Source organism: Mus musculus, chromosome X (genome assembly GCF_000001635.26).
Source record: "Mus musculus strain C57BL/6J chromosome X, GRCm38.p6 C57BL/6J".
In the NCBI taxonomy this organism is placed as follows: Eukaryota; Metazoa; Chordata; class Mammalia; order Rodentia; family Muridae; genus Mus; species Mus musculus.
In genome coordinates, this window is record NC_000086.7 from 41,612,965 (window position 1) to 41,640,555 (window position 27,591).

Here is a 27,591-nt window from a genome sequence, read left to right on the forward strand (position 1 = left end):
TGCCTTTTCTTTCCAAGGTATAGATTTTATTATGTTGCTCAAGATGTCATCATATAGTTCAATGGCTTCCAAGTTTTTCACCATGACCCACAGTAAGAAATCCTTTTTCCATCTTGATTCACTATACATAAATTTAAAAAAAAACAAACTTATACCAGACATTATTGTTACAGTATTCTGTGCACACCAAGATGGTTCTATCCTGTTTAATGTTCTTAAATCTAATCATGGTTCAACTCACTAAGAAGCCAATAGCACACTTGTTTGGTATAACAACTACTATTTTTATTGCACTTTCGAGTGAGAAATCATTGCCTCCATGAGCTCTATATTTTCCAACCTATAAGTGATCATTCCTCTGATACTATCTTTTGTGTCCTACAAAAGATGTATCTATAAATCTTTTATTAAAATGTTATGCTTCCTAGAATTTGTATGACATTCCTCTAAGAAAGAAACATGTTTCTCTTTGTCTTGAGAGTTCTATTGACTATATATGTGTGATCAACTGTGTATCAGTCCTGCCCACTCTAATATATTTCTCTATTGACCTATTTAGAAAGTCCTGCCAATAGTATAGTCGCACTGTGAGATGTGTAGCTGCCTTTACTGAAAGCGTCAGCGTTCACTTATTACACTTTTCATAATGACCACACTCAGAATACAAACTCTTCAGAAAGCCAAGAATGTAAGATAGACTATGCAATGTTACTTTCATCAAAATTGAAGTAATTCAATGCATTGTCCTTGAGATTAGATTTGAAAATACAATTGACTAGGATTACACCAGCAGGAACTATCAGAGACAATTCAGTCTAACTTGCCATTTCCCGAGGGAAAGTACAACAGCCTTCTCTGGTCTCCCACTGTGGACACATGGATAAGTAATCTATAGTCTCCCCTGAATCATACTCTGTAACCATTTCCACAGTGTAGGTATCATGCCTACTTCTAAGTTGAAGAAAGTGCCACTGGTTAAATAATTAGCCCACTCACACTGGCAATGATACCCAGATCTCAAATCTAGTTCTGATTGCAAACTCTTGTTCTTTCTACTATGTGCTGCTCTGTTCATATCTTAGACTATAGTCATTCCTAGAGAGCTGACACAAGGGAATCCATCTTTCTGGAGATTTTTAAGAGCCAGCAGTTCAATTGCTTCCACAACTCCTTCACACTGCCAATCTGGAGGAGCACGGTTGGTTTCCTCACTTTCTTCATGCTTGGAAACAAGAACTGTTTTCCTATTTCTATCCCTAAAGAAATGCAGCACTTGTTAATAAAAGCGGGCAGTGAGCATTCATAATACTGCAGAGTATGTGCGCACTCAGAGCATAAGGCTGCAAAATCAGCACTAAGGCATTACGAGAAAAACTGCTGGCATCATTCCATTGCCATCCAATGCAGTTATTGACAGTTAGCTAGAAGCTTCAAGATTCTGCATTGATATTAGGTTTGATATTTGAACTGCTCTAATTGTTCCAAGTGAATTACTTTGTTTTACATGAAGCTGTTGGCTGAGTCAACGTTGGAGAAGGGAATCAATGTAATAAGCCCAGGCTATATTCACACATCAACTGATTTATTGAAGGTAAAGTCCAGAGAAGGAACAAAGACAATCAGTTTAACTCTCTCCATCCTGAACGTGTTCTGGGGGACACTGGATGGGGGCATCCAGATGGAGAGAGCAGAGTGATTGAACAGGAGGTGCTAAAGTTAGCTTCTCTGAATTCCAGTCTGCTCAGCAGTTGTGTAACCTGGGGCAACTTACTAAGCTTAGTTAAACCTCAGTCTCTCATCAATAAAATGCAAAGCACAGCTCCTGGCCTTTGCGCTTAATAAGTATTAGCTATTGTTATTATGAACTTAGATTCTTCAAATCATCCTAGTCTAGTGTATATAATAGTTAATACTGATTTTGGTCGGAGTTCCTACAAGGACTGCGGAATCTAGCTGAAATGCTGATCCATAGCAAAAGTCCAAGAGTCTCCTGAAAGACAAGAAGCAACATTCCTTCTTGGTGCCACCTAGTGCTTTTAAGGATTACAGCCCTTGAAAGCTCTTTGAGTGCAATATTCCATAATACGTCTCTCACATTGACAAGAGGTTATAGCGTTTTACAATCTGAAATGTGTTTCTTTTGTGAAACTTTGATAGAGCCACTTGTGCCATCTAGAGTCCAAATGCTCAGACAAATGCTCCCCCTGCTGACTTTCTGTGAAGCTGCAGGGACAACTCAGGACTAGCCAAGTAGAAGACATAAGGGTCTGGAGAATTACCAAAGGGAAAACTTAAGGACCTCACCATTGGGCAAAGATTACTCCAAATGTATTTTTTATTAAGTTTTTAAGATAGCAAGTCCTTGGAAGAAGTAGGCAGGGACTCTTTCACAGTTATACATGAGTATAGATCCTCCTTTAAAAGGACAGATATGTGTAGAATAACAGAAGGTGTGAGGGGTTTGAGCTGATTTTAAAGAATATCCTTCCTCTCCTGATATAGACCACTCTCTCCATCCTACCGCCAATTCATTTCACTATAGTAGTGATGTGGTGATATATAATAACTTAAAGGCAGGGTTTTTATGGCAATTATTTCACAACTTCAGCTGAAAGCTGTGGTTTTCAGTCTTTAGGACCTGGTCACTTATTTCCATCAGAGAAGATTGTAAAAAACCAAGATTGATCCTATACATTTTTAAAAAGACTCTATCATAGTCCCAGCAATGAATGGAGGGATGAAATGATGACTATGTCAGAAACAGAAAGGAGGAACAATAAAGAAATTGGATGAAGGCAGAGGCTTTGTGTTTCCCTTAGCTTCGCCATCTCATAAAACTAAAATACTGCAGATTACAAACTTTACTAATAGGAAGAAGGTTATGGTCTATAACTCACTTTTATTGGCATTTCTGATGTCACAAAATACACTTTGCTATTAATGTAGGAACTCCAGTTTCTTATTATTACAGTTAAAAAGAACATTGCTATTTGATGTGTGTATTTGGCAACATTTTTCTATGTGTGCTTTTTTTTCTTTTGTTAACAATTTATTTTCATTAACTTCATAGCTCTTACCATTCCATGAAAGGCATGACATGCACACTATTTTGTGTTTTTTTTTAACATAAGTGTGCAGCATTTTACAGCCATTTCATTATGCTAACCTTGAAATCTGTCTTGTGCAACAAAACTACTTGAAATGAATGTTAAGTATTTTTGCAGCTACATTAATGGAAAGAAAGGTACTGGGAAATGATGGGTCTTTCTAATTCAACTCTAAAGTCTTGTCTCATTTTAATAGACCCTTTACAAAATGTGACGGGGTTGACCCATCAGTCACGTTTTATATAGTCTCCATGTAAAATGTGGCCTTAAGTGGTTGTAGTTTAACTAATGAGAAAAGGGAAAATACAAAAATGCTTGTGGAGCTTCTTCCCTGTGGGTTCCACATTTTTCTTCAGTAAAAAGATTTAAGCGTGCATGCCAGAAAAATGGAAGAGGAAGATAGAAATTCCGCTCAATCCTTTGTCAAATCTGCTACTGTCTTGAGGAGACCATATCAAATGCAATCTCCTGCATTCTCTACTGATGGCAGCAAACTGTTTAGGCTTGTAAAGCTATTGTGTCCGTTTTATAGAGATAGTCTTTCAAATTTGTCATGCCTATCCATACCAACATTCTTTGCAACTTAATGGATTGGTTCCAAGACCCCTGCCAGATACTCAACCCTGCAGATGCTCAAGTCCTTTATATAAAATGGCACAGCATTTTTGCATATAATGTTCCTGTGTACATTAAATAATCTCTAGATGGCTCATAATATCTAAAACAATGGAAATGCTATGAAAATAGTTGTTAGACTGTTATCTGGGGAATTGTAAGGGGAGAAAGCTCGTATTTACTCAAGACAACATTTTCCCAAATATTTTCAGTGTGCAGCAGGTCAAATGTGTACATGTGGAATATGAGGATGCAGAAAGCTGACTGCATGCCATGAGATTAACCACATAATTGCCAAAGTCAATAACCAGGAGACAAGAGGCCACAAAAATGACCATTTTGCACTTAGGTTTATTTTCAGTCATGTCAACAGCCAATCTCAGCTGAGTCATTCTGATCCACCACATGATGATCTGACTCAGTATTAAGGTGGCCACAATAACTAGATTATGATATGCAGGCCTGATTTAAAATCAGACAGACATAGCCACAGTCCATTAGCCTCAATAAAATGGCACAATGTAATTTCCATAAATTACTGTGTTTTCCTCCACATTTCAAGCAGGCAATGCATAAACTGCCATTAGTATTCACAGCATAATATACCTCTTCCCATATCAAACTCCAATTCTGGAATTACGCCAAACTCAAGCTTCTCTCTGGTCTCAGCCAAACCACATTCCACATCAGGAGGACTTTTACAGGTACAGTGCAAATAAACAACAAATAACAACACATAATCATGATCGGTGTGACTGCAAAAAAAATCTATAATTTTCATACCATTCTGAATTTTCTTATCCAAAACCTAGTTATTTTCATGATACAAAATATTTGGGTATTTTTCTTCTTAGATGTTTTTACCTATTTTTTCATTCATTTTTTAGTTTCATTTAGTGTGTGTGTGTGTGTGTGTGTGTGTGTGTTCAATACCATGTATGTGGATGTCAGAGTATAACTTTTGGGAGTCAATTCAATCTGTCCACATGTGGGTCACAAGGATGGAAGGCAGCTACCTACCTATACCTACCACATCATCAGTTCTGGAAAGCTCTTTCGTAGTATGAAACCACAGGCAATTTATTTTCTGCTTCGCCTTTCTGTGCCTATCTCTTTAGTTATAAAACTCCTTGGTTTGCTTATCTCTAGTACAGTCCTGGGCAACAGAGATGGGAGGAGTAAAAAGTTGGTACCTGTCAAGCAATTAGAACAGCTTACTGCAAAGGAAGTGTTCAATTAGTGACAGTTTTAGTTTTATCATGTTTACTCCCCTACTGCTATGGATGCCATCTTGAAGCATTAATATTCTGTGCAATAAAGTTATTTTCGGAGTGAGATAAGTCTATGACATGTTTAAAAATTTGGATATATCAAGCATGAAAATATATGAAATATCTACATTCTTAAACCAAGTACATTGTATACTTTTAGCATTGGGAAGGGTGACACATTCTTTTGTGACTCATACTGATGTGTTTTGATTAAAAGAGAAATTTTCTGAGATGCAATGTAGTGATGTAACTAATAGCTAGAAGATAACTGTTGTGAGGCAGATTTTCACATCAAAAAAAGTGAAAGTGATTATATTTGACTGTGTTTTAGTTATCCAGAGACCAACCACAACTTCAGACTTAAACATAATCAAGTATAGTTTTAAATAATTAATCAATAAATAGTACTTTATTTATCAAAATACTTGACAGAATTCTCAGGTTATATTCCCATAAACAACTGGATTTTCCACATGCTAAGAAAAAGGGGGTTATCTTGGAACACCGGAATTTGAATTTTACCACAGAATTATAGTACATGCAGAGAAGACGTTGATTTGTCAGTTCTCAGCCCAGAACTGCCCTCTTCCCACAGAGTCTGGAGATGTGTGAGGCTCCTACACTTCTTCTGTACTTTCTAGCAGAGTGGGAGCTCTTTCTGTGAGATTTTATGGGCATGGAAAAGCACAGACTAACCAGGGTGGAGCTTTTCTCCACAGTAGAACTATACAGAGGATGATGTGGCAATATTTTTATAAAACCTATGGAGCAGATTTGAATTTCTATAAACCACACTAACCTCCAGCAATACTGCAAAGGAAGTGAATCCCAATCTTAATCACAAGCCATGACTGAGCATCCATTGCCCTCTGACTTCCCACAGTCCCTCTCCATGAGTAGCACTTGTGATGGAGGGACATAACTTACAACTCTGATTATACCCTAAAACTTTTATAAAATGCTGGGGCTTAGGCCCAACTCCCATAACTCTGATCTAACTTATCTAGGGGAGATTTTAGGCAAGGATTTTTCTCTTGTTTTGCTGTCTTTTGTTTGTGGGGTTGTTGTTGTTGTTGTTGTTGTTGTTGTATTGTGCTGTGCTGTTGATGGGCAAAGTTGAGAATTGCTGGTAAATAACAATGTTCATTTCTCAGTTTGGTACATTCATCACTTGCAACAGAATCACCTATGATGCCTATGAATCACATACTCTTGGACATGCAGAAATCCTGAATCTATTTTTTACCAAGATGCCCCCCTTGCCAATGAACAGTAGTACTGACAATTTTTTTTTTCACTTTACAATTTATCCATCTGTGGCTATATTCCCTAATAATTGGATTAAAAAGTTGAAGAAAAATAATTCTTGTTATTAAAACATACCACTTTCCTACTAATTGAATACTGTTAGACCAATTTGTGATGATTTGATCAAGGCTTCAAAGACCACATTGAAGGAAGTTTTAACAGTAAGAAATATATCGCAGAAATCCAGTGGTGGTTCATGCCTTTAATCCCAGTGCTCAGGAGTCAGAGGCAGGCAGATCTCTGAGTCTGAGTCTAGCCTGATCTATAGAGTGAGTTCCAGGATAGCCAGGGCTATTAACACGAAAATCCCTGTCTTGAAAAAAGAAAAGAAAAGGAAATCTATGGTAGGACAGAAAGGACTTTTTTGTTTTAAGATTTAGGAAGGAAAGAAGAGACTAAACAGTGTTTTAGTACCTCCCCCAAACTGTATGATGTTTCCTACTTCAGTTAAGCCTGTCCCCAGTGACTAAGAGTCTTGTGTGAACAGAAAATATCTGTCCTCTTGATCTGCACTAACCATTTATGTGAAAAAGAGAAGAAACCTTCCCACTTGGAAATATGCCTTATGGTGACCAACTATACAAAACAGCCATGTCTGCATTAACTTTTGGACCTCGAGCTAACAATGCTAATTTGCCACTATGTTCCCATTTCCCTCTAAAGATAAAAAAGATTTAGGATCCTGTATTTTGCGTGACATGACTTTATGTCACTTGTTCCCTACATTGACTACACAGATAATCATCTGAGCAGAATTAAAAAGTCCAGATATCTAGGTTTCTCCACCTGAGTTTTGATTTAATTGATCTTGGATAGACAGTGTTTAATTTTCTGTATGTGTACCCAGAAAAGGTCATAGAAAGTAAATGTACCATGTGAAAATATAAATGAGAAATGGTAAAAGAAAGATTTTTTATGTGATTTAAAAAGTTTGATTCTAAATTTGTGCTAGTTTTGAATCACTGAGACAAAATATCAACTTCAAGGAGGACAGGTTTCCTTTGGCTCATGATCTCAGGATTTTTAGCCCATAAGTACTTGGCCTCTTGCTTTGAGCATCTGCTGAGGCAATACATTATGACAGGAGCATGCGGCTGGTGAGACCTGTTCACGTCCTGGTAGCCAAGAATCAAGAGAGAGAAGAAGGACTAGGTCCCATTATTCCTGTGACCTAACTTTCTCAAGCTAAGCCCCACCTCTTAAAAGATCTCATAGCACAACAGACAGACTAGCAGCCCAGCTTCTAGCATATGACTGTTTGGAAAGACCATTGAGATCTAAACTAGAGAAAACCTGGAGAGGCCTAAAGAGTCTTCACATGTGTCATCATCATATGCCATCATGACATCGCATTGTTAACCCATGACTTCTGGCTGATGTTTTGATTCCATTGTATCATCAACTTCTCTCTTTCGTCATCTCTAATAAAAGAATGCTTTTCTATAAAGAAAGACTTTCCCCAATTATGGTGACTTTTTAAAATTGGGATCTGGGCCCTCTGAGTCTGGACTTCCTTTGTTTTGTTTTTTAGATCACTTTCTGGGCGCATTGTTGGAGGGGTTTGGTGGTTCTTCACCCTGATCATAATCTCTTCCTACACTGCAAACCTTGCTGCTTTCCTGACTGTGGAGAGGATGGTGTCCCCCATAGAGAGCGCTGAAGATTTAGCCAAGCAGACTGAAATTGCATACGGGACCCTGGACTCTGGTTCAACAAAAGAATTTTTCAGAGTAAGTACTTTGTTGTTAGTTCAGCCTGCTGGTTTTTATTTCCATTTCACAAAGACAAATTTGCAGCACTTTTAAGTGAGGCTTGTAGGAAACTTTATCAAAGAACAATGTCTTAAATACTGTGCTGCTTAGTTGTAATCGGATCCATTGTCCATTAGACTCACGGGAGACATAACAGGTGAGATGTTGAGAGCACTGAATTTGAACTCCTAGATTTTAATTTCAACCCTGCTATAAAGTGAATATTTGTTCTTGGGCAAGTCACTTAACTTCTTTAGACTTTTGTCCTCTTACTTGAATAATTAGGGGATTGATCTAAATAACGCCTCTTCTTTCTAGCTTTTATTAAAAAAAAAAACAATGATTTTTTTTTTTATCTCAGTGGTTCATACAAGTTAGGCAATTAACTGTAAGACTCTGAAAGGTGATGGACTAGAAGAAATTATATATTCTATTTTAGACTTGGTTTTCTACTGAAATGTATTATCATTGTTCCAAGTATATACATGATGATAATGTTGTTTTCAAGATACTTTATAATTGTTTTCATTTCTTGAATAGATTTGTTTCATGTGCACCCTAAAGGACAATTCTTATTAAGAAAAGAGAAGTTATTCACTACCAAAACTTAGTAAAGCTAAGCTACATAAAGTGCACTGCCATTGTTAAAAACTCAAATTTTTAGTTGCACCGGCAAGGAAAAAAAGGGGTGAAGCTTAATTTAAATTAGAAAATGAGTCCATTTTATATTGTGCCACAGCCCTCTACAAAAGACACTATATAAATGGTTGACACCATGGAGCAAAAGTCACATTAGTGTATATAGAAAAAATTTTGTCACTCTCTCTAACCAATAAACATGTTCCTGGATGGCAGTTGTAATTACAGATTTTATCTCAAAGGTCCAGAGTAAACAGATGTCTCTAAGATGACTTGTTTTAATAAATCAGTAAGCAATCTATTTCTATGAGCTTTGTCATGAGATTTTTATGGAAGACTAGGAGGAGTGTATTTCTTGACTTTATAGCAATTAACTAAAACCTGTTTTTACTCCCTGTATAGCAATTAACTAAAACCTTTTTATTCCCTGAAGGATGGGAGGTTAGTTCTGGGACCTTTTCAAGAATTCTCTATGCCTCGTGATAGCCATACCTCACTTTTACCACCTGTTTACAGAGCAGAGCGTTATGTTCAACTAAGGTTAAAAACATCAAAAGCATGTTAGGTTGGTGTCTCCTCCTTCTATGCCAGTCCCAGAAGCTTATTTAGGAGCCCCTGAAATCACTCACATGTGTCAGAGCTGGAAGCCAGGGATTTCCATCTGTCATGTACTGAACACCTAATCAGCAACTTGGAAATCTGATTTGGTACTAACCTTCAACAGAGCTTCTGTTCACCATCCCAATAGATATCTAGTCACAATAAGAATTAATTGACCATTTAGGACACCAAAAAAAACCAAACAGACCCTCTGGTAAGAGGTACTTGTTTTACAAAAAAGCGTTTTTCCTTAAACAATGATACAAGATTAGGGAGGTGTGTGTTAAATGGTAATCAATACATGACATCAATTCCCATTAAGCTTTCAAAGTCCATCCATCCATACTGTAGGCAAAGGGGCTATTTCTAAAAAGATTTGTTAGCGGACAGGCTTGAAAACATGGTCATACAATCATTGTGCCCTGACTTCATCCCCCATGTACTTTGTGCCTATATCTACTGATCCAAAGGATGATGGTTCCATTAAAGATCATCATATTGCAGCTGATTTGAATCAACATTGAGTTCTGAACAAAGTTACTACCCCATTCTAGTTGGCTGGTGAATTCTAATGTTCACACATTCCTAGGGACCTTTGCAGCCAATGAGTATTTCCTATGGAAATGGAGCTGTTTTGAAAATCTGATTAGAAGCAGGCAGATGTAATGAAGTGCAAATCATTTCTGATCCCCTAAATGACACTTTTTCTTTTTCCCCAAGTAGTCACTAGTGACATCATTAAGACCGTATGGTAGTCCAGAAAAGCACATAAAGGTTGTTGATCTATGAGTGAAATCAAACAGTGCAGACTGAAAGTATTCTATGAGTGTGACAAAGAGAATGCTGGGTATTCATATAATCCATCCCACCTAGCCTATTGACCTGTATGCCACTTTTTCTCTACCCCAGCCCTCAGTGAACTCAATGCAGCAGAACAAACAACCTGAAAGAAGAAGGATTTGATGGCCATAGCCATATCCTGTCATCTTCAGGCCCTAGTTACTTCAAAGTAGCAAGGAAATTTTAATAAGAGCCCCAAACAGTTTTTTAAGAAAATGGAGCACTCTGACAGTATGCCTTCTGGATATTAGACAATGAAACAAGACCACATGAAGTCTTAACAAACATAATACGAGCTCATTTTCCCCCTTTTACTCAATACGAAAACCACAGAGATCACCTAGTAATAACATAAAGCAGCCTAGGGCCAGCCCTCTTGATCTTCCAGTATGAAAAAGAAATGAATTAAATGAAATTCTTCCCTAATTGCCCTGTAGACATTTTTTAACTCATCCTAAGCAAGGCTGTCACTAAAATGATGATAGTGTCAAGTGATCCCTTTGTTTGTTCCATTTTCTAAGCTTTCCCTAGCTGTCATTTTACATTCACATAAAATCCATGAAACAGTGGGACCTGTCCCACCAGGAAAGGCAGGAAGGAACTGAGCAAAGTGCATGCAGGTGGAGGAGACAGCTGGAATATTCCCATCAGCACTCTGAACTTGAAAACTGATTTCCTTAGACAGCGGCTCCCAACCAAAGGTGGAGGCACACATGCTAAAAACCAAGCTGACAGCTTTATTGTCACAGGCCAGGGAAATGCCACTGTGATGTGAAAAGCTGCACCAAAGTAATCATTCTTCAGTCCTTTTTGGAAATTTAATCTGCTACAGATTTATGTTAAGAAATAGTACTGCACAGAAGAGGCAGTTCTAAAATCCCTGCCTTCAGACCTCCTCAAGATAGCTTTTCCAATATTTGGTAAGGTTGCCATTAATACAGATTCAGGGCTAAAAGGAGGGATTTTTAAATGAAATGTTTAAAGACGTGAATGTAGGAGCTGAGAAGATGGCTTGGTCAGTAAACTGCTTGCTGTGCAAACATGAGGACCTGAGTTCAATTGCCAGCACCCACATAAAAAGCCAGATGTGGTAGTATGCCCCTGTAAGTCCAATCCTGGGTAGGTAGAGGCAGACAGAAGGAACCAGAAGCTCCCTATCCAGCCAGAGGAGTCAATCAGTGATCTTCAGGTTCAATGAATGACTGTCTCAAAAACTTAGGTGGGGAGCAATTGAAGAAGTCACTCGGCACACCCTCGCACACACATGTGTACACACACACAAATATAAAAGTAGAGGACTACAATGAATGGGTTCTTTCCTTTGTGCCCTAAGATATACAAAATAACGGACCATTATTATTAGGAAACCATTGAGGGAACTTCTTTGTTCTGAATAGAACACATTGTAAGTCCAAAAAAACCAATTACTTGTGAATAAGGTTTTTGTCTTAAAACAACACCTATTGACTGTTTTGTTGTTTAAAACATTTTTGATGCAGTAAATGAAAAATAGAAGTCTTTCCAACGTGGATCAAGTATTCTGCTAATAATGCTTAAGTCAGCTTCCACATTCAGAAACACACTAACAAGGATGGACCATGTAGAGACTGCCATATCCAGGGATCCACCCCATAATCAGCTTCCAAATGCTGACACCATTGCATACACTAGCAAGATTTTACTGAAAGGACCCAGATGTAGCTGTCTCTTGTGAGACTATGCCGGGGCCTAGCAAACACAGAAGTGGATGCTCACAGTCAGCTAATGGATGGACCACAGGGCTCCCAATGGAGGAGCTAGAGAAAGTACCCAAGGAGCTAAAGGGATCTTCAACCCTATAGGTGGAACAACATTATGAACTAACCAGTACCCCTGAGCTCTTGACTCTAGCTGCATATGTATCAAAAGATGGCCTAGTCGGCCATCACTGGAAAGAGAGGCCCATTGGACACGCAGACTTTGTGTGCCCCGGTACAGGGGAACGCCAGGGCCAAAGGGGGGGAGTGGGTGGGTAGGGGAGTGGGGGTGGGTGGGTAAGGGGGACTTTTGGTATAGCATTGGAAATGTAAATGAGCTAAATACCTAATAAAAAATGGAAAAAAAAAAAAAAGAAACACACTAACACACACACACACTCATACATTTCACTTGGACCCACATTTCTTCAGTATCTGCTGGTTGTCTACACCATGACTTTTTAAGTGCATGAATAAAAGAGAAAATTCCTTCTGAGTATACCTGCACCAAGTATGTTGACATTTTGAGATGATTGGGAAAATGTACCATTATTCTCTTTGACTCATTTTACTTTTCCTAATGTTAAGTAGCACATCAAAATATGAAAATCTTTTTATTAAATTTCTTGTCACTTAATATTATGATGCAACTGAAGTTGTGACACACAATGTATCTGGGTGGATTCAGCCAGATGTCATTAGTTTAAAAAACACAAGTTGGAATTGGTGGTATATATCTGACATGCTAGCATCCAGGAAGCTAGGGCAAGAGGATGACTGGCTTAAGACCAACCTAAGCAACACAGCAAGCTCAAGTGCAACCTGGGCTACACAGACATTGCTTCAAAGATGTTGCTAATGCTTGAGAATACAGTCAAGCCAGATACAAAGGAACACATAACAAAAAAAAAAAAAAAAAAGAATTTCTGCCTCATACTACATTAGATAGCAAAGGCCATGAGTAAACCTAGGTCAAGACTGGAGATGGAGTGACAGCCACAAAGTGATGATGCTAAGGCCTCCAAAAAGAGATCCACGGATTCACTCAGAGAGCTTCGTTGCAGGCAAGGAGCAGGCTGTATAGAGAGAATAACCTCCAAAGGAGCAGGGATTGACAAAACAACTTAAGCTCACAACCAAAGCATATCTAACATCTGAGTTCAAGAGACAGAGGAAAGTGTGTCATAAAAGACAAGCTAGTAATAGTACTATACATTGCATTATTTGTTCATCATTCTTTTAGCCATTCTCCCTTTGAGATGTTCTTTGACCCAAGCTCCATGCTAAGCACAGAGAAACCATACATCTCTATAGACAAAACTGAAATCCATCTTCTTGTCACATCACCTGATAATATCCAGACAAGCTTCTCTACCATTGTTGAAGGTTATTTGGGGGATAAACAGACGTACACATAGATAGCTGACATAATTATCTGAGTAGATGACGATTTCCCTCCTCTCACCAGGGAAAATTATTGCTACTTATTTTTCCAGCTCTCCAGCACAAAGCAACATGTACAATATGCTTATAGTAACTAGAAGCAGGGACACTAGTTCTCGATAGAAGGTCTTTTATCCTCAACTTTATCTGTCAACTTTCAAAACACAGTTGTATGTTACCATGTTGCATCCACACAACAGCCCTACAATGGAATCATAACAGGAGTTATTTTATCTATAATATAGAAGAGAAAACTGAGGCATGACAGCATTGTGACTTGCTGAATGACACCCAGCTAATGAACAACAGCTGGAACTCGCACCCTAATACTGCAAGTACTCATTAAGCTCTGATTGATTTTCAGGAACCAGCCTCTACTGAACACCTGCTCAGCATCTGCATCATCTCCTTGTTGGGTTTTTTTCACCTGCCTTCAGTAGAGCTATCTTAGCCTGGTGCATGCCTACCATCCTACATCCTACAATCCTAGCACTTGGGGAACTGGAGTAGAAAGTCACAAACTTGAGGTCAGACTAGGTTATATACAGGATCCTGTGTCAAAAACAAAACTGTAAAAGGAAAAGCTATACTTACGGAAGATTATTTTTACATCCTCTGACCACTTCAAATGGATCCAAATTTGGGGGGCAAAGAAAGGGAAGACATTTATAAAACTTGAAGGAATGCTGTAAGCACAATAAATTCCTACCATTGCATGATTTGTTTTACTCTCTAACATGCTATGACCAACAGAACGAAACTGTTTTCAGTTCTATACCAACCAATCACTTCCCTATGTTTCCTTAAAAGGAGGATATTGCTCCTTAGCCTTCAAATTTGCTAATGGTACTAGTCCCTGCTCTCCTTTCATCATGAGGTAGGTGAGAGAATAATATCACCAAAAAAGGACTTTAAAAGTATGAAGGGTTCTATAAATCCAAGGACATAGTAAGAGAAGTCCCCCAGATAGGGCAAGTAAAATAAAGTCACTCCAGAAAAGTCTCTGTATAGATCTGAGGAGTGTTTTTCAAACGTTATAAGGAACCTTCCATGCTTTCTCAGTTTAAAAAAATGTATTTTTTTTCTTTCTAGTCTTGTGAGGTTGGGGGATGTTCATTTGTATCTCTCTCCGATCCTCTAGTTATAAATTAGTACTGAATTCATCTGCTAGGCAGTCCACCATTAGCCATTCCTTTGTGGCCCACAGATTCAACAACTTCAACATGCATGATTTAGAGCTGCCCTTGAAGACCACCTAGAAACTTCAGGTGCTTTCAAGGTGGCATGCAGGCCATCTGCCCAAAGTACCCAACCATATGGATGTTATTAGCCTATCTCTGTTCACCCTCCCAGGTAACCTACTTGCTTATGAGAGCATTTCACAGCCCAGAAAGCCTAAGGGGGTTAGATCTCAGCTCTCCTTGAGGCTGCCAACTCTCTCTGACAACATCAGGGTAATTAACATCACACAGGACTCCCAGATCTTTGTGAGAACTCTGAAAGGCTCTTCCCTAGAATTCCTCTCGGGAGCTCACTTTCTGTTTTTCATCTGACAAAGTCAAATCATCTGATAGCCTTCCAGTTAAAGGAAAGAGGACCCATCTGTTCAATTAGGCTTTCCTTAGGTTCACCTGGCAAACGGACACAGATTAATTATTTATAATTATTCCTTGTCACCATGTGAAATCCTGAAGACTTGACTGTAAGGATCAATATTTAAGTATACTCAATCTATAAGAACAATGAATTTGAATGCTTAGTTGCATTTCACCTTTGAAAAAGAAAAGACAAATCCTGAACAAAACTTGTAATTGGGTTTTTTTTTTCCTCAAAGCAAGCTACTATGTGACATTCTCTGGTCTTATTCATTCCATTCATTCCTATCTTCTATGTTTTTCCCAGAGTAAATAAATACTATCTGTCTACCATAGCAGTGGAGGCACCAGGGAACATATATAGAATAATTTTAAGGACTGCTAAGGGCTCTAAGGTACAATGGAGAACAACTTATGATTAGATATGACTGTTTTAAGTGAAAACTTGAGGGTGGAGGGGAAAGTCTCTCTAGGGAGTTAATATTTAATTTAAGAAGAGAAAGTCATTTCTTGGCCCTGGCATTACCCTGTACTGGGGCATATAAAGTTTGCAATACCAAGGGTCCTCTCTTTGGCAGAAGGAGGGTATAGGGAACTTTTGGGATAGCATTTGAAATGTATATAAAGAAAATTTCTAATAAAAAAATAAAAATAAAAATGAACATTTTTGCTTCATCTAATGGGAAAGTATAACAAATATGAATTTGAAAATGAAATAGGGAAAATAGGAAATGTTTTTTCTAGTATTTTAAAATTTCATTATGAATACCTCAAAATGGTATTCAGTAGCCAAAGTCAGATCATATTTTTCTTCTCAAGGAGCTTTTAGTGTGCCCTACCTTCAACCTAGGTTCTTATATTGTTATAATGCTTGATACGTTGTCTAGTGATTTCTATAAACTACTCTACTTTTCATTTAAAATTTTATCCTTTACATTTGCCTATGAATGTATCACCTCTCAGAATTAAGTATAACTGTTTTATAATCATTATAATTTGTCTTTAATTTCTCTGAACATCACATAAAAATTAGAGAATTTGATGGAGACAATTAGTGATTATGCAGTTGGATCATAGTGACTAATCAGTTAGGAGATCTAACAAAGGAGTCGCTCACATGTGTTCATCACACCTGTGTATTTTTCTTATAAACAAAGTTTTCACAATCAAAAAAAAAAGGAAGAAGAGAAAGTCGTGTGAAAGTTTGACAGATGAGGATTTAAAACAGGAAGAAAGAGGAAAAAAAACAAAACAAAACAAAAAAAACCAAACAAACAAAAAAACCAGGAGCAATCCCCAGAATGCTTTAGGGGACAGGAAGAAAATAAATTTTAGTAGTGAATTTACAGAATCTGCTGGTGGATATGATAATTGTGGATGAAAAGATCCAGCCAAAGATGGTTATTTACTTATATTTCTTTCCAATGGCCATTAATGAAGTTTTAAATGCTATATTTTTTAATGACTCAAACACTTATTAAGTTGTCATAATAAAGGGCAAAAAGGCATACTAGAATTGAAGGATTTAAAAAAAGCTGCCTACTTAAAGAGAAAATTCTCTCTGCTGCAACCTTTGTTTTCATATTACAAGTAATCTAGCATGTTAATTGGTCTATAATATCTGTTCTTATTCAAGGGATAGGGAGTTAGAATCATATACATGTTTGTAATGTATAACGATCGAATCAGAGCAAATACATTTTCCATTGCCCTCAAATATCACTTCTGTGTGTCAGAAAACTTTAAACTCTTCTCATCTGCTTATTTTGAAATCTAAAAATAAAACATCAAAAATACCTCCCCTACCACATGTACACTGTATTTTGATACCCATCACCCACCCTCTTGTATAGAACTGCTTATGTATATGTATAGAAAACAGGGAGTTTAGAAGTGATTTCAAAAAGTTATCTGTAAAAGATATTACTGCATTGAAACAATTATAGTAGGAATCAATATATAGATTTCCAAGAGAAAAGTGAAAATCATTTCTCAAGTCAAAAATCCTCTAAATTCTATCTTAGTTCTAATTTCATCATTTACATTTAATATATGAAAATGAAGTTCATTAAAACAATACTCTCTGAAGAACATTTTACATTCTTTAAAATGAGTCTGAAGAACTGACATTAAAAAGCAAAATCCATCTAAACTTTGGCAAATAGTATCAAATGCAGTAAAATTTCATAGCAAACGTTTTTATATTTAAATATAACTCCATTGCATTAGGCATTGTTTCAAAGAATATAATCCCTTTCCTTAACATGATATATATGTTACATATATATACATATATATATATATAATATATTTTGATACCCATCAGTATGAATAGAGTAAAAGCAAAGAGACTCAGATTAAAGCCCTCTCCCACAAAGGTTTGAAGTTTGATTTTAAAATGTTTGGATCTTGCCACTTAACTCAGATGAGGCCAACAGAAAGACACATTCACACATACAATTTGGATGCTTATGATTACTATATTTATTGAAGCCTATTATATATTAAAATAGAAGGAAGGAAAATGCCCTACCATCCCAATCCTAAAGGGTACTTCCACTCCATTTTCTCAGTCTTGGATTTCAGCCAATTTCATAAACAATGTTAAGAATAACACAGTCAATAAATCAGCAGTCTAGGGATGTGACTGAGTGGTAGAATACAGGTCTGGCATGGCTTCAATCTCCAGTACTACTGAGGGAGCCAAGGGAGAGGGTGAATATTGAGGATAAATAACTCAGAATCATGGAAAGTTGTTTAAGAGAAGAGATAGAGGCTTGAGGGACATCTTCAGTTTTAGAGCTGACATACTGAAGACGAGCAAAAGCTCCTATGTTTCACTGATGGCCATATCAGCAAGCACTGCTATCTGGAAATATCCAACAACTAACCAAAAGGGACTGGATTACAGCTTTTAGAAATTGTTTCCCAACATTACATTTAGACATGACATTCAGCCTAAAGAGGCATAAGCATATAACAAAAATGCATAGTAAAACTTATCTTCAAAATTTGAAAAGTGAGCATTTGAATAAAAGGGTTGGACTTGTTCTGCTGGACATTAAGCAACATAAAAATGTTTAAAACATAATGCTCAAGAATAGATATTTCAGAGAAAGGTAGAAGAAACATTCTAATAGAATGGTGGTTCTTAACCTTACTAATGCTCAGACCCTTTAATACAGCTCCTTGTGTTGTGATGGCCCCCAACAATAAAATTTCTGTTGCTACTTCATAATTGTAATTTTGCTATTGTAATTAATTGTAATAAAAATATTTTTTGAAGATAGAAGGTTGCCAAAGAGATTGTGACATATAGGTTGAAAACTACTGCAATAGGACAATCCAAAGAGAAAATGACTGTCCTCATAGTGAGTCGATCATCACTGGCAGTCTTCAAGAATAGATTAATAGCCAATTGTCAGAGATGTTGAATAAGAGACTCTGTTCGATTGATGTTTACATGATTGCTGCATATAAAATCACTTGAAGAGGTATTTTATTATTCTATGTTATTTTATTGAGATACAGGGTCTTGCCATGTTGCACAGCCTAGTTTCAAAGTTCTGAGATTAAATGAACCTGTTAGCTGAGCCTCTCAGATCTTGAAACTACAGCTTCAAGAGATCTATATTGCTTTTTGGTTTTTGTTGTCTTGTTTTCTAAGTGAAGACATCACTATATAACCAAGGCTCATCTTGATTTTGTGATTCTTCAGCCTTCTCTCCAAAGTGCCAATAGACATGCATCACTGCACCAAACTTTGGTGCTATTTTATAATATTGACTAGTATGTCTTATGTCTCCCACTCAAGATGCAGGTTTCTAAATACAGACCTCTGTAGGAAATTCCAAGAAAGTATATCTGGTTGCAGGCTGAACAAGAAGACCCCTAGAAGGTGACAAATGGGAGAAAATGAAACTGGAACTGAATAATGCCCAGAGACCTCAATTTTTTTTTTCTAACTTTGACCTACCTTTTTGTCCTATGATGTAAATAACCCCCTTCCCTTTCCATTGTGCTTTTACTGAATAGTTCGTGCTTGATCAGGACTGTTTTATTAATGTCTATATGGACCATACAGGGAGCCCTGTCATTCAATTTTCCTATCCTGAAAGACTATTATAGTCAGGTCCAAACACTGGTTACCTAATTGTGAAGTGAATATTGTCAATCATTATGACTTACATAATAGCATGGAGCTACAGGAATTTCTGAGATTAAAATGAAACTGAATTTGCAGATACAAGAGCCTGGAAACTCCTCCCCACACATGAAAACGTTTGCCCTTTGCCCTAATTTCCTTTAACCGACCTTTTTTTCTCTTTCTCTTCATCCTTCTTCCCCTGCTGAGGCTTGAGTGGTTGTAATTTTTAGGTTAGTGGTTTTTAAAGAGACGTCAGGAAACTCTTTCTCAACCATCATTACCTAGTTTGGGAAACTAGACAACTATCCTTAGATACTGGCAGTGTGTAAAAACAGAAGCCATCAAGTCTGGAAACAAAGGTCCACAAAATGTTTCACAGAAAGAGAAAATGAGCCACAAAGTGTATAATACTCAGGAACTCGGAAGTCAAAGCCTACGTAGAAAGGCTGACCTAAGAGCCCTTGCTCCTATTCTTTCTCCATGTAGCCTGTGGGATCTTGGGCGATCATGGCTGCTGGGACAGTCCATTTAATTTTTAAATTAATTTGTCTTGTGGTAAGAGTCGGATGCATGTACCATGGCAGGTGTGTGATGTTTGGTGAATAACGTGAGGGAGTCTGTGTTCTCCTTCCACCTTGTTGATTCCAGGGATCCAATTCTGGTCACCAGCATAGGTGATGGGTGCCTTTACTTGCTGAGACAACTTGCCATTATGGTAAATAGTGATTTTACAGAGGCTAAGGGGAATCACAAGCTTCAAATTTCCCCAGAAACCAGTGCTAAACAGAACTGGACTCCACACATGATAGCTCAAGTATGAAAATATGGTTGGAATCTATGGGCAAAAAAAAGTCTTAAAATGAAAAGGCATACAATAAGAAATTATACCAGCAGCTTTGAATTCTTAGTCATTACCCAAAATTGTCTATTATTTCATTACCTTTTCCTGGCCTGTCCTTTTGTGTAACATTTCTGATGACACAGTTCTACTGTGTTACTACTTCAAGGAGCTCTATAGCTCTGAGTTCACAACTCAGACAGTGGTATTTATGTAAACATGAATCACATCTCCTGGAATAGCTCGAAATACAGAGGAATCCAATGAGCTAGGGAATATGAAAAGAACTTAAAAGCAGTATAGAAGGAAAAACTGGAATCAAAACCCAGAATCGCCTGCCCTCTAGCCAAATGCACTGGCTTTATGTGTTTCTTTCCATCCCTTACTCCCCTTTGCTTTGCCTACTTGTGGGGATACACACACACACACACACACACACACACACACACACACACACATTTAGTATATTTAGTATAGATAGCAGGGTGATAATAGACTTCCAGTTCTTGAGTAGGGGAGACATGCTCTCTAGCTCAGAGACCAGATAACTTAGCCTTCATCCACACCTGTCGCCAGAGGCAGTTACAAGTTTTCCAATTAGTCTAGACTTTACAGATTAGAACTGAGTATGGCATCATTAAATCTCTACAAGGTTAAGTCGAAACTCTTAATGAGTTGCAAAAAGTATTCCTCCAGAAATCATTCATACCTCCGGTGAAAATTTAAAAGAGCCAGTTCCTTCTTTGTAGCTTTCTTTTGATTGTTATCCTCACCTGACGGAAAAAAAGCTGTGGGTAGATTTTTTTTTAAAGCCTTCTATCTTCCCGATAGCTGGAGAGTAATTTTCTCTCTTTCATAGAGACCAGATCGGTCTTTGTAAGACTGGTCCAATTTTTTTCCACATTTTTTTTTTGTTCCACAGGGACTCTTGTTGTTGCCATGGATACCTGCCCTTGGCACTTTGGGGATGCTGCAGCGCATCCATTATATCAAGACCCCCCACCTTGAATCACTTTGTACTGACTTTTTTTTTCCTTCCCAGGCAATTTATGGGTCTGTCCTTCTGCCAACTTAAAGATTAACAGGACTAGTTAAAACATTAATGCTTTGACTTCCTTCCAAATCTTTTCCTATACAGCATAGCTTGACCTCTACCTTCAGCAATCCATCTATCAGAAAATGTGCAACAAATAAAAGAAATTAATGAAAATTATTCACATTGAAGACAGATTCTTCCCTGGATAACAGAAATCCCTTAATGTATTTTGCTGTTTAGAGACCATCAAGTACTTTTCAGAGAAAGCTAGACAAGAGAATTTTCAGAAATAAGCATAAAAATTTGATTTTCAAAAACAGTATGAATCCACTGTATCACTGTATGACATCTTTTTCTAGGAACTTATCTGCTACATAGTATAAGGAATACTCTTTATCTAGACAAAGCAGCACAAAAACGGGGAAGTAAGAGTTCAGAGATGTTTAGATAGAACTTTATATTGAGTCATAACATAAATGCTGGCATGTCATGTTATTCCAGCAGTCTAACAGTTAATCCTGGGGGCTACTTCATACACAACAGTAGCATTTTCAATACTTTTTGGATCCATGCTTTAGTATATATGCAGCAGGTACCGTCATGGTGCTAAGACTGAAACAATGTGAAACTTAACAGTTCTACATTCCTTGATTTTGTTTAAATTAGTAACCTTAATGCATCAATAATGGCCTGTTTTGCATATCTGTTTGATTGTACCTTCTTAAAGATTCATTTAAACCTGGGGAGGACAGCATGACTCCTACCTGCCTCTCATTAATAACATACTTTTCAGCAACTAGATAATGAATGGCTTGGATATAAATCAGTAGAAATGCAGATTGTCATTAGGTGGAGAAAGGAGGAGCAATCTCCAAGTAATTTTAAGACTGAAGGGGGGTGAAATTAACATCTTAGCAAGAACTGACGACATAGGAAGGCTTGTGATTAAATATTCTGCTGTCTTTACATGTCAGACAGTGAAAGAAACGTTATCGTAGTAGAAATGAACTTTTGCAAATGACTTAGAATTTGGGGACTTAATGGGAAGGAGTAGTTTAATCATGGGGAAGGAAATGGCTTTTCTGTTGGCTACAGATTATCCTAATGGCCGAGATAGTACTGTATATGCAACTCTTAACTGTGTTGCCTTTAATGTGGAGCCACACTTGGTATGGCCCGGTAAGGAAGATACTAATCAGTAAGTCCAGCTGATAAAAGTCTGCAGCTGGTTGATCAGAGTCAGCAGAGACGGCAAGCAGAAGCATCTTAAAGGGAAAATACATAAAATGTATTATTGGCCTACTCCACTCTTCTGCAATAACAACAGATAATAACATTCTTGCTCAGGATTTAGAGGGCATGCTTTTCAAGTTACTGTATTTCTTTGGTGATAAGTTGCTGGCACAGAAAGGAGTGTTTAAGGGAAATGCATTTCAAAGCAAGGACTGCCAATAAATTATGCCTCAGGCCCCAGGTTTCTCAGGCACTAGCAGATACATGAAATTTGGAAATACAATCCTGGCTTTCAATTTCCTTTATTTGTCTAAGTCCTTTAGAATTCAACATGGCTGCTCCCTGCATTTTGACTACTGATCTTTACTGGGGAAAAAGAAAGAACAAAAGATGATAGCTGCATCTACCTGAAAGTCAAGTCAAATGAAGTAATAGAGTGATCTGGTTTGCTTTTAAGGGATTTCAGAGTATGAATTTATTTTATTCTTTGATGATTTCATATAGTGCATTTTTATCATATACTTTCCCATCCACTACCTCTTCCCAAATTCTCCTACCCACCAAATTTCATGTTCTTTCCCTCTTAAAGAAACAAAAACAAAACGCCACTAAAAAATATGAAGTCCAATTTGTCAGCTAGTTACTCATGAGCATGAGACCAGCCCTGGAGTGTGGTTGACATAACCAGTGTCAGTCCATTGTAGAAAACAGATTTCCTCTCCCAGCAGGTATCCATAGCAAATAACATCTTGACTAGGGGTGAGAGTTTGTGCCTACTTCCCCCTTTTGTGCAGGGATTTTGTGTGGCTTGAACTTAGGCTTGTCTTGTCTCAGTCTCTGTGAGGTCATATGTGTGTCTACCCCCTTGTATCTGGAAGATGCTGTTGTCTTGGAATTGTTCACTACTGCTGGCCCTTACAATCTTTCTGACTCCACATAGATCCCAAAACTTTTAAAGGAGGGGTGTGCTAAAGCCATCCCACTCTAAAGTCACTCACCCTCTACATGTTTCAGACTCTGATTTTATTTCTGTCCAACAGTGACAGAAAATGAGCAGGCCTGAATATAAAACAACCCGGTTTTCTAGCTGAGTCTCTAAATGACAAACAACTTGGCTTCAGCTCACAATTCCGTTTCCTGTTTTGTTATTGTTATTTGTTCCCTAAAGGGGTTTAACTTACAAATCTACAATTTGGCAGCATTTGTTTTAGTTTACGGACTTTTGAAATAGCTTGGTCCAAGTATCTGGTTACTTTATGACAGCAAACAAGCCAAATGGCTTTGACATTCAACTTGCCTGATTCCCAGGGAATTATCACCATAGAAAATGTTGGTTCTATCTTACTTTGGTGACTCAAGGCAAATGGACAGCTATGACCTTAACTCAAATGTAGAGTGAGACCATTGGGTCAGAGCACCAGCGGATACTTAAAATTTTTAGAAGAAATCATCTTCTAAGGTCTAGCATTTACAATTTTGATCATACACATTTCAAGCTATATAGCAGAGAAGTTAAAGGAAAGAACTCTTGAAAAAAGTATCAGGGGGGTTTTGAGTATTGTTACCTGACTGCTCATTGCTTAAAGAGACCCAGCACAAACAATTTAATGCACCAACTTCCAGAACCAGAGAAAGAATGTAAGGGTGGCTAGAAATTTAAATACTATTCTCTATATTTTTTCTAACATGCATTTTCTTGTATAATATTCTGTTCCTTTGAAGGAAATTGTGGTTCTTGGATAGACATAATAAGAATATTCTTTCATAGCACACCTAGGCCATTTATTTTCAATTTTACACAAATAGGTTAAGTTTAAAAGAAACAATTTCGGCCTGTGTGTTTGGAATGTTTGCCTGCACAGATAACACAGCTGAGCTTTCCCTAGAGGGACTTGCCATAAGCACAGGCTGCCTGAGCTAATCCAGAGCAACAGATAAGCAAGAGTTATGCATGTCCGCTTGATGCAGGCATTGCCTCTACCATCAGGAAAATGTTATAAAATCAACAGAGTGCTTCTTCGTGCCTTCTTGCTCTACTTTCCCTTGACTTAAGATCTAATTCTAAGACTCAGCCACCTGGAGCTATTGAAATTGAAGTTAATTTAAGATGAATTTAAAATTCACTTCTTCAGATGTACTAGCCACATTTCAAGTAGACACTTGTAGGCAGAAACTAGCATAAAGGACAACACGGTTGTAGGGAAATCAATTGCATGACACTTCTGTTAACTCTTTTTACTTCACAAGCATAAGGACCATGTCTTCCACACTGCCATTTCCTACCACAGCTAGCCCAGTGCCTGATGCAACTATGAAGTGGTATTTTCTATATTGTAATGAATTATGCTAAATTTGTTATTGGCAGTCTTTTATTTCCTCATCTCGGTAATAATGTGAGGCAGGTTCTATTATTACCTTCATTTTTCAGATGAGAACCCCTGGGGCTTAGTGAAATTAACTGATTTGCCTAACATCACACAGCTAATATGTACACAAGTCAACTCTGTAACATGGAGACCAGTGGCTTACCTAGAAAAATGCTACATCCCTGCACATTTCACCATGGACAGGTGAACAACTTCCAGGGCACTGATGACCACATAGGTGCTCAACATTACTCACACTGGCTAGGGAAAAATCAAGACATCATGAGATCTGTATATACGTACGAAGACTAGGGATGTAAACAAGTCTGCTGGTTTGTGTTTAGATGTTGGGTATCAGATTAAATAGCTATGTTGTACTTGTCTAAATAGATCAGCAAAAAAAAAAAATAGTGGATTTTATTTGTCATTTTGCATATGGCGACCATTGCTTTGACTCCAGTGATGAGGATTAGTGCAACACAATTATTCTGTGAAGTCACCCACACTTGCTGCATTTACCAGAAGGTTCTATGGGCTCCCATGAAGCATATCTGTGCCAGGACATGCAAATGCCAGCAAATCAATTTTCCTGCAGCTTTCTCAGTCAGTGTGTTTGCCAGACAAAACCCCAGCCAGCCACTTTTTTTTTTTTAAAAATCAGGATAGCACCTTTAGAAATAATACTTACTGGAACACTCCTACTACAGAGAGGAAGAAACGACTTAAATCTAAAGCCAGTTATTTGAAGGAGAAGGTGAAATGTGACTATATTGAAATTGAACATTTAATGGCCCCATGTGGTCTTATAAGGTAGTTTTTACCAAGCATCTAGGCGGCCACTTCTGAATCAGTCTGTGCCTCGCTAGCACTGACAACACCAAATCTGACACCATCCTTACTGTCACCTTTCTGCATAGAGGTCACCAGGTGCCCCAGTGTTATCTACATTGCTCTCTTGTGTTAGTTACTTTTCTTGCTGCTGAAGCAAAATAACTGTCCAGGGGGAGGGGGATTTTGACTTAGAGTACAAAGGGATGCAGTTGATCATGGCAGAGCAGGCATGGCAACTGGAACATGAAGCTACGGGATGCATGGTACCCACAGTCAGGAAACAGGGAGAGATGAATGCTGCTTCTCCGTCCATTTCTCTCTCTCTCTTTTTTTTATTCAGTCCAGAACCCCATGAAACAGAGCTGCCTACATTTAGAGTATAACTCCCCTCTTCAGTGACACTTTTCTAGAAATACCCTCATAGATACAACCAAAAGTGTTTCCATGGTGATTTTAAATCCCATCAAATTTTCAGTAAAATTAATCATCGACCACTCCGTGACATAGTCGTTTCCATGGCTTTCTTCTATTGTTCTGGCACAAATTCTATAACAAACCAACTCATACAAATTATTTTTCTGTTGCTGTGATAAATACAATGACAAAAAGCAACATGTGTCCTGGAGAGATGGCTCAGTGATTGGGAGCACTTGCTCTTCTTCCAGAGAACCCATGCTTGGTTCTCAGCATCCATATGGGTTGGAACTTCAGCTCCAGGACAATCAGATTCCACTGGCATCCAAAGAGCCCACACTCATGAACACACCCATACACAGACATAAACACATATACCTAAGTTAAAAATAAAATAAATTCTGTTTAGAAAGTGTCTTAGTTAGGGTTTTACTGCTGTGAACAGACACCATGACCAAGGCAAGTCTTTTTTTTTTTTTTTTTCCATTTTTTATTAGGTATTTAGCTCATTTACATTTCCAATGCTATACCAAAAGTCCCCCTTACCCACCCACCCCCACTCCCCTACCCACCCACTCCCCCCCTTTGGCCCTGGCGTTCCCCTGTACCGGGGCACACAAAGTCTGCGTGTCCAATGGGCCTCTCTTTCCAGTGATGGCCGACTAGGCCATCTTTTGATACATATGCAGCTAGAGTCAAGAGCTCAGGGGTACTGGTTAGTTCATAATGTTGTTCCACCTATAGGGTTGAAGATCCCTTTAGCTCCTTGGGTACTTTCTCTAGCTCCTCCATTGGGAGCCCTGTGATCCATCCATTAGCTGACTGTGAGCATCCACTTCTGTGTTTGCTAGGCCCCGGCATAGTCTCACAAGAGACAGCTACATCTGGGTCCTTTCGATAAAATCTTGCTAGTATATGCAATGGTGTCAGCGTTTGGATGCTGATTATGGGGTGGATCCCTGGATATGGCAGTCTCTACATGGTCCATCCTTTCATCTCAGCTCCAAACTTTGTTTCTGTAACTCCTTCCATGGGTGTTTTGTTCCCACTTCTAAGGAGGGGCATAGTGTCCACACTTCAGTCTTCATTTTTCTTGAGTTTCATGTGTTTAGGAAATTGTATCTTATATCGTGGGTATCCTAGGTTTTGGGCTAATATCCACTTATCAGTGAGTACATATTGTGTGAGTTCCTTTGTGATTGTGTTACCTCACTCAGGATGATGCTCTCCAGGTCCATCCATTTGGCTAGGAATTTCATAAATTCATTCTTTTTAATAGCTGAGTAGTACTCCATTGTGTAGATGTACCACATTTTCTGTATCCATTCCTCTGTTGAGGGGCATCTGGGTTCTTTCCAGTTTCTGGCTATTATAAATAAGGCTGCTATGAACATAGTGGAGCATGTGTCCTTCTTACCAGTTGGGGCTTCTTCTGGATATATGCCCAGGAGAGGTATTGCTGGATCCTCCGGTAGTACTATGTCCAATTTTCTGAGGAACCGCCAGACTGATTTCCAGAGTGGTTGTACAAGCCTGCAATCCCACCAACAATGGAGGAGTGTTCCTCTTTCTCCACATCCTCGCCAGCATCTGCTGTCACCTGAATTTTTGATCTTAGCCATTCTCACTGGTGTGAGGTGGAATCTCAGGGTTGTTTTGATTTGCATTTCCCTGATGATTAAGGATGTTGAACATTTTTTCAGGTGCTTCTCTGCCATTCGGTATTCCTCAGGTGAGAATTCTTTGTTCAGTTCTGAGCCCCATTTTTTAATGGGGTTATTTGATTTTCTGAGGTCCACCTTCTTGAGTTCTTTATATATG

General features: G+C 38.1%; 1 protein-coding gene across 8 annotated transcripts in view; it reads left to right on the forward strand.

Annotated features, from left to right (window-relative positions):
• The window catches only part of Gria3 (glutamate receptor, ionotropic, AMPA3 (alpha 3)), a 277,783-nt gene that overhangs the window by 212,146 nt on the left and 38,046 nt on the right, over positions 1-27,591 (forward strand). For 7 of the 8 annotated variants that reach the window (NR_104053.2, NM_001358361.2, XM_017318546.1 and 4 more), the window contains one exon: positions 7,833-8,031. Coding sequence is in view for 7 of the 8 variants with exons in the window: in NM_001358361.2 (NP_001345290.2) it covers positions 7,833-8,031 (199 nt within the window). In the remaining variant the exon portion in view is untranslated. Of the gene's footprint in view, positions 1-7,832; positions 8,032-13,674; positions 14,027-27,591 lie in introns of those variants that run through there. The other variant, XM_017318547.2, reaches the window with a different exon arrangement.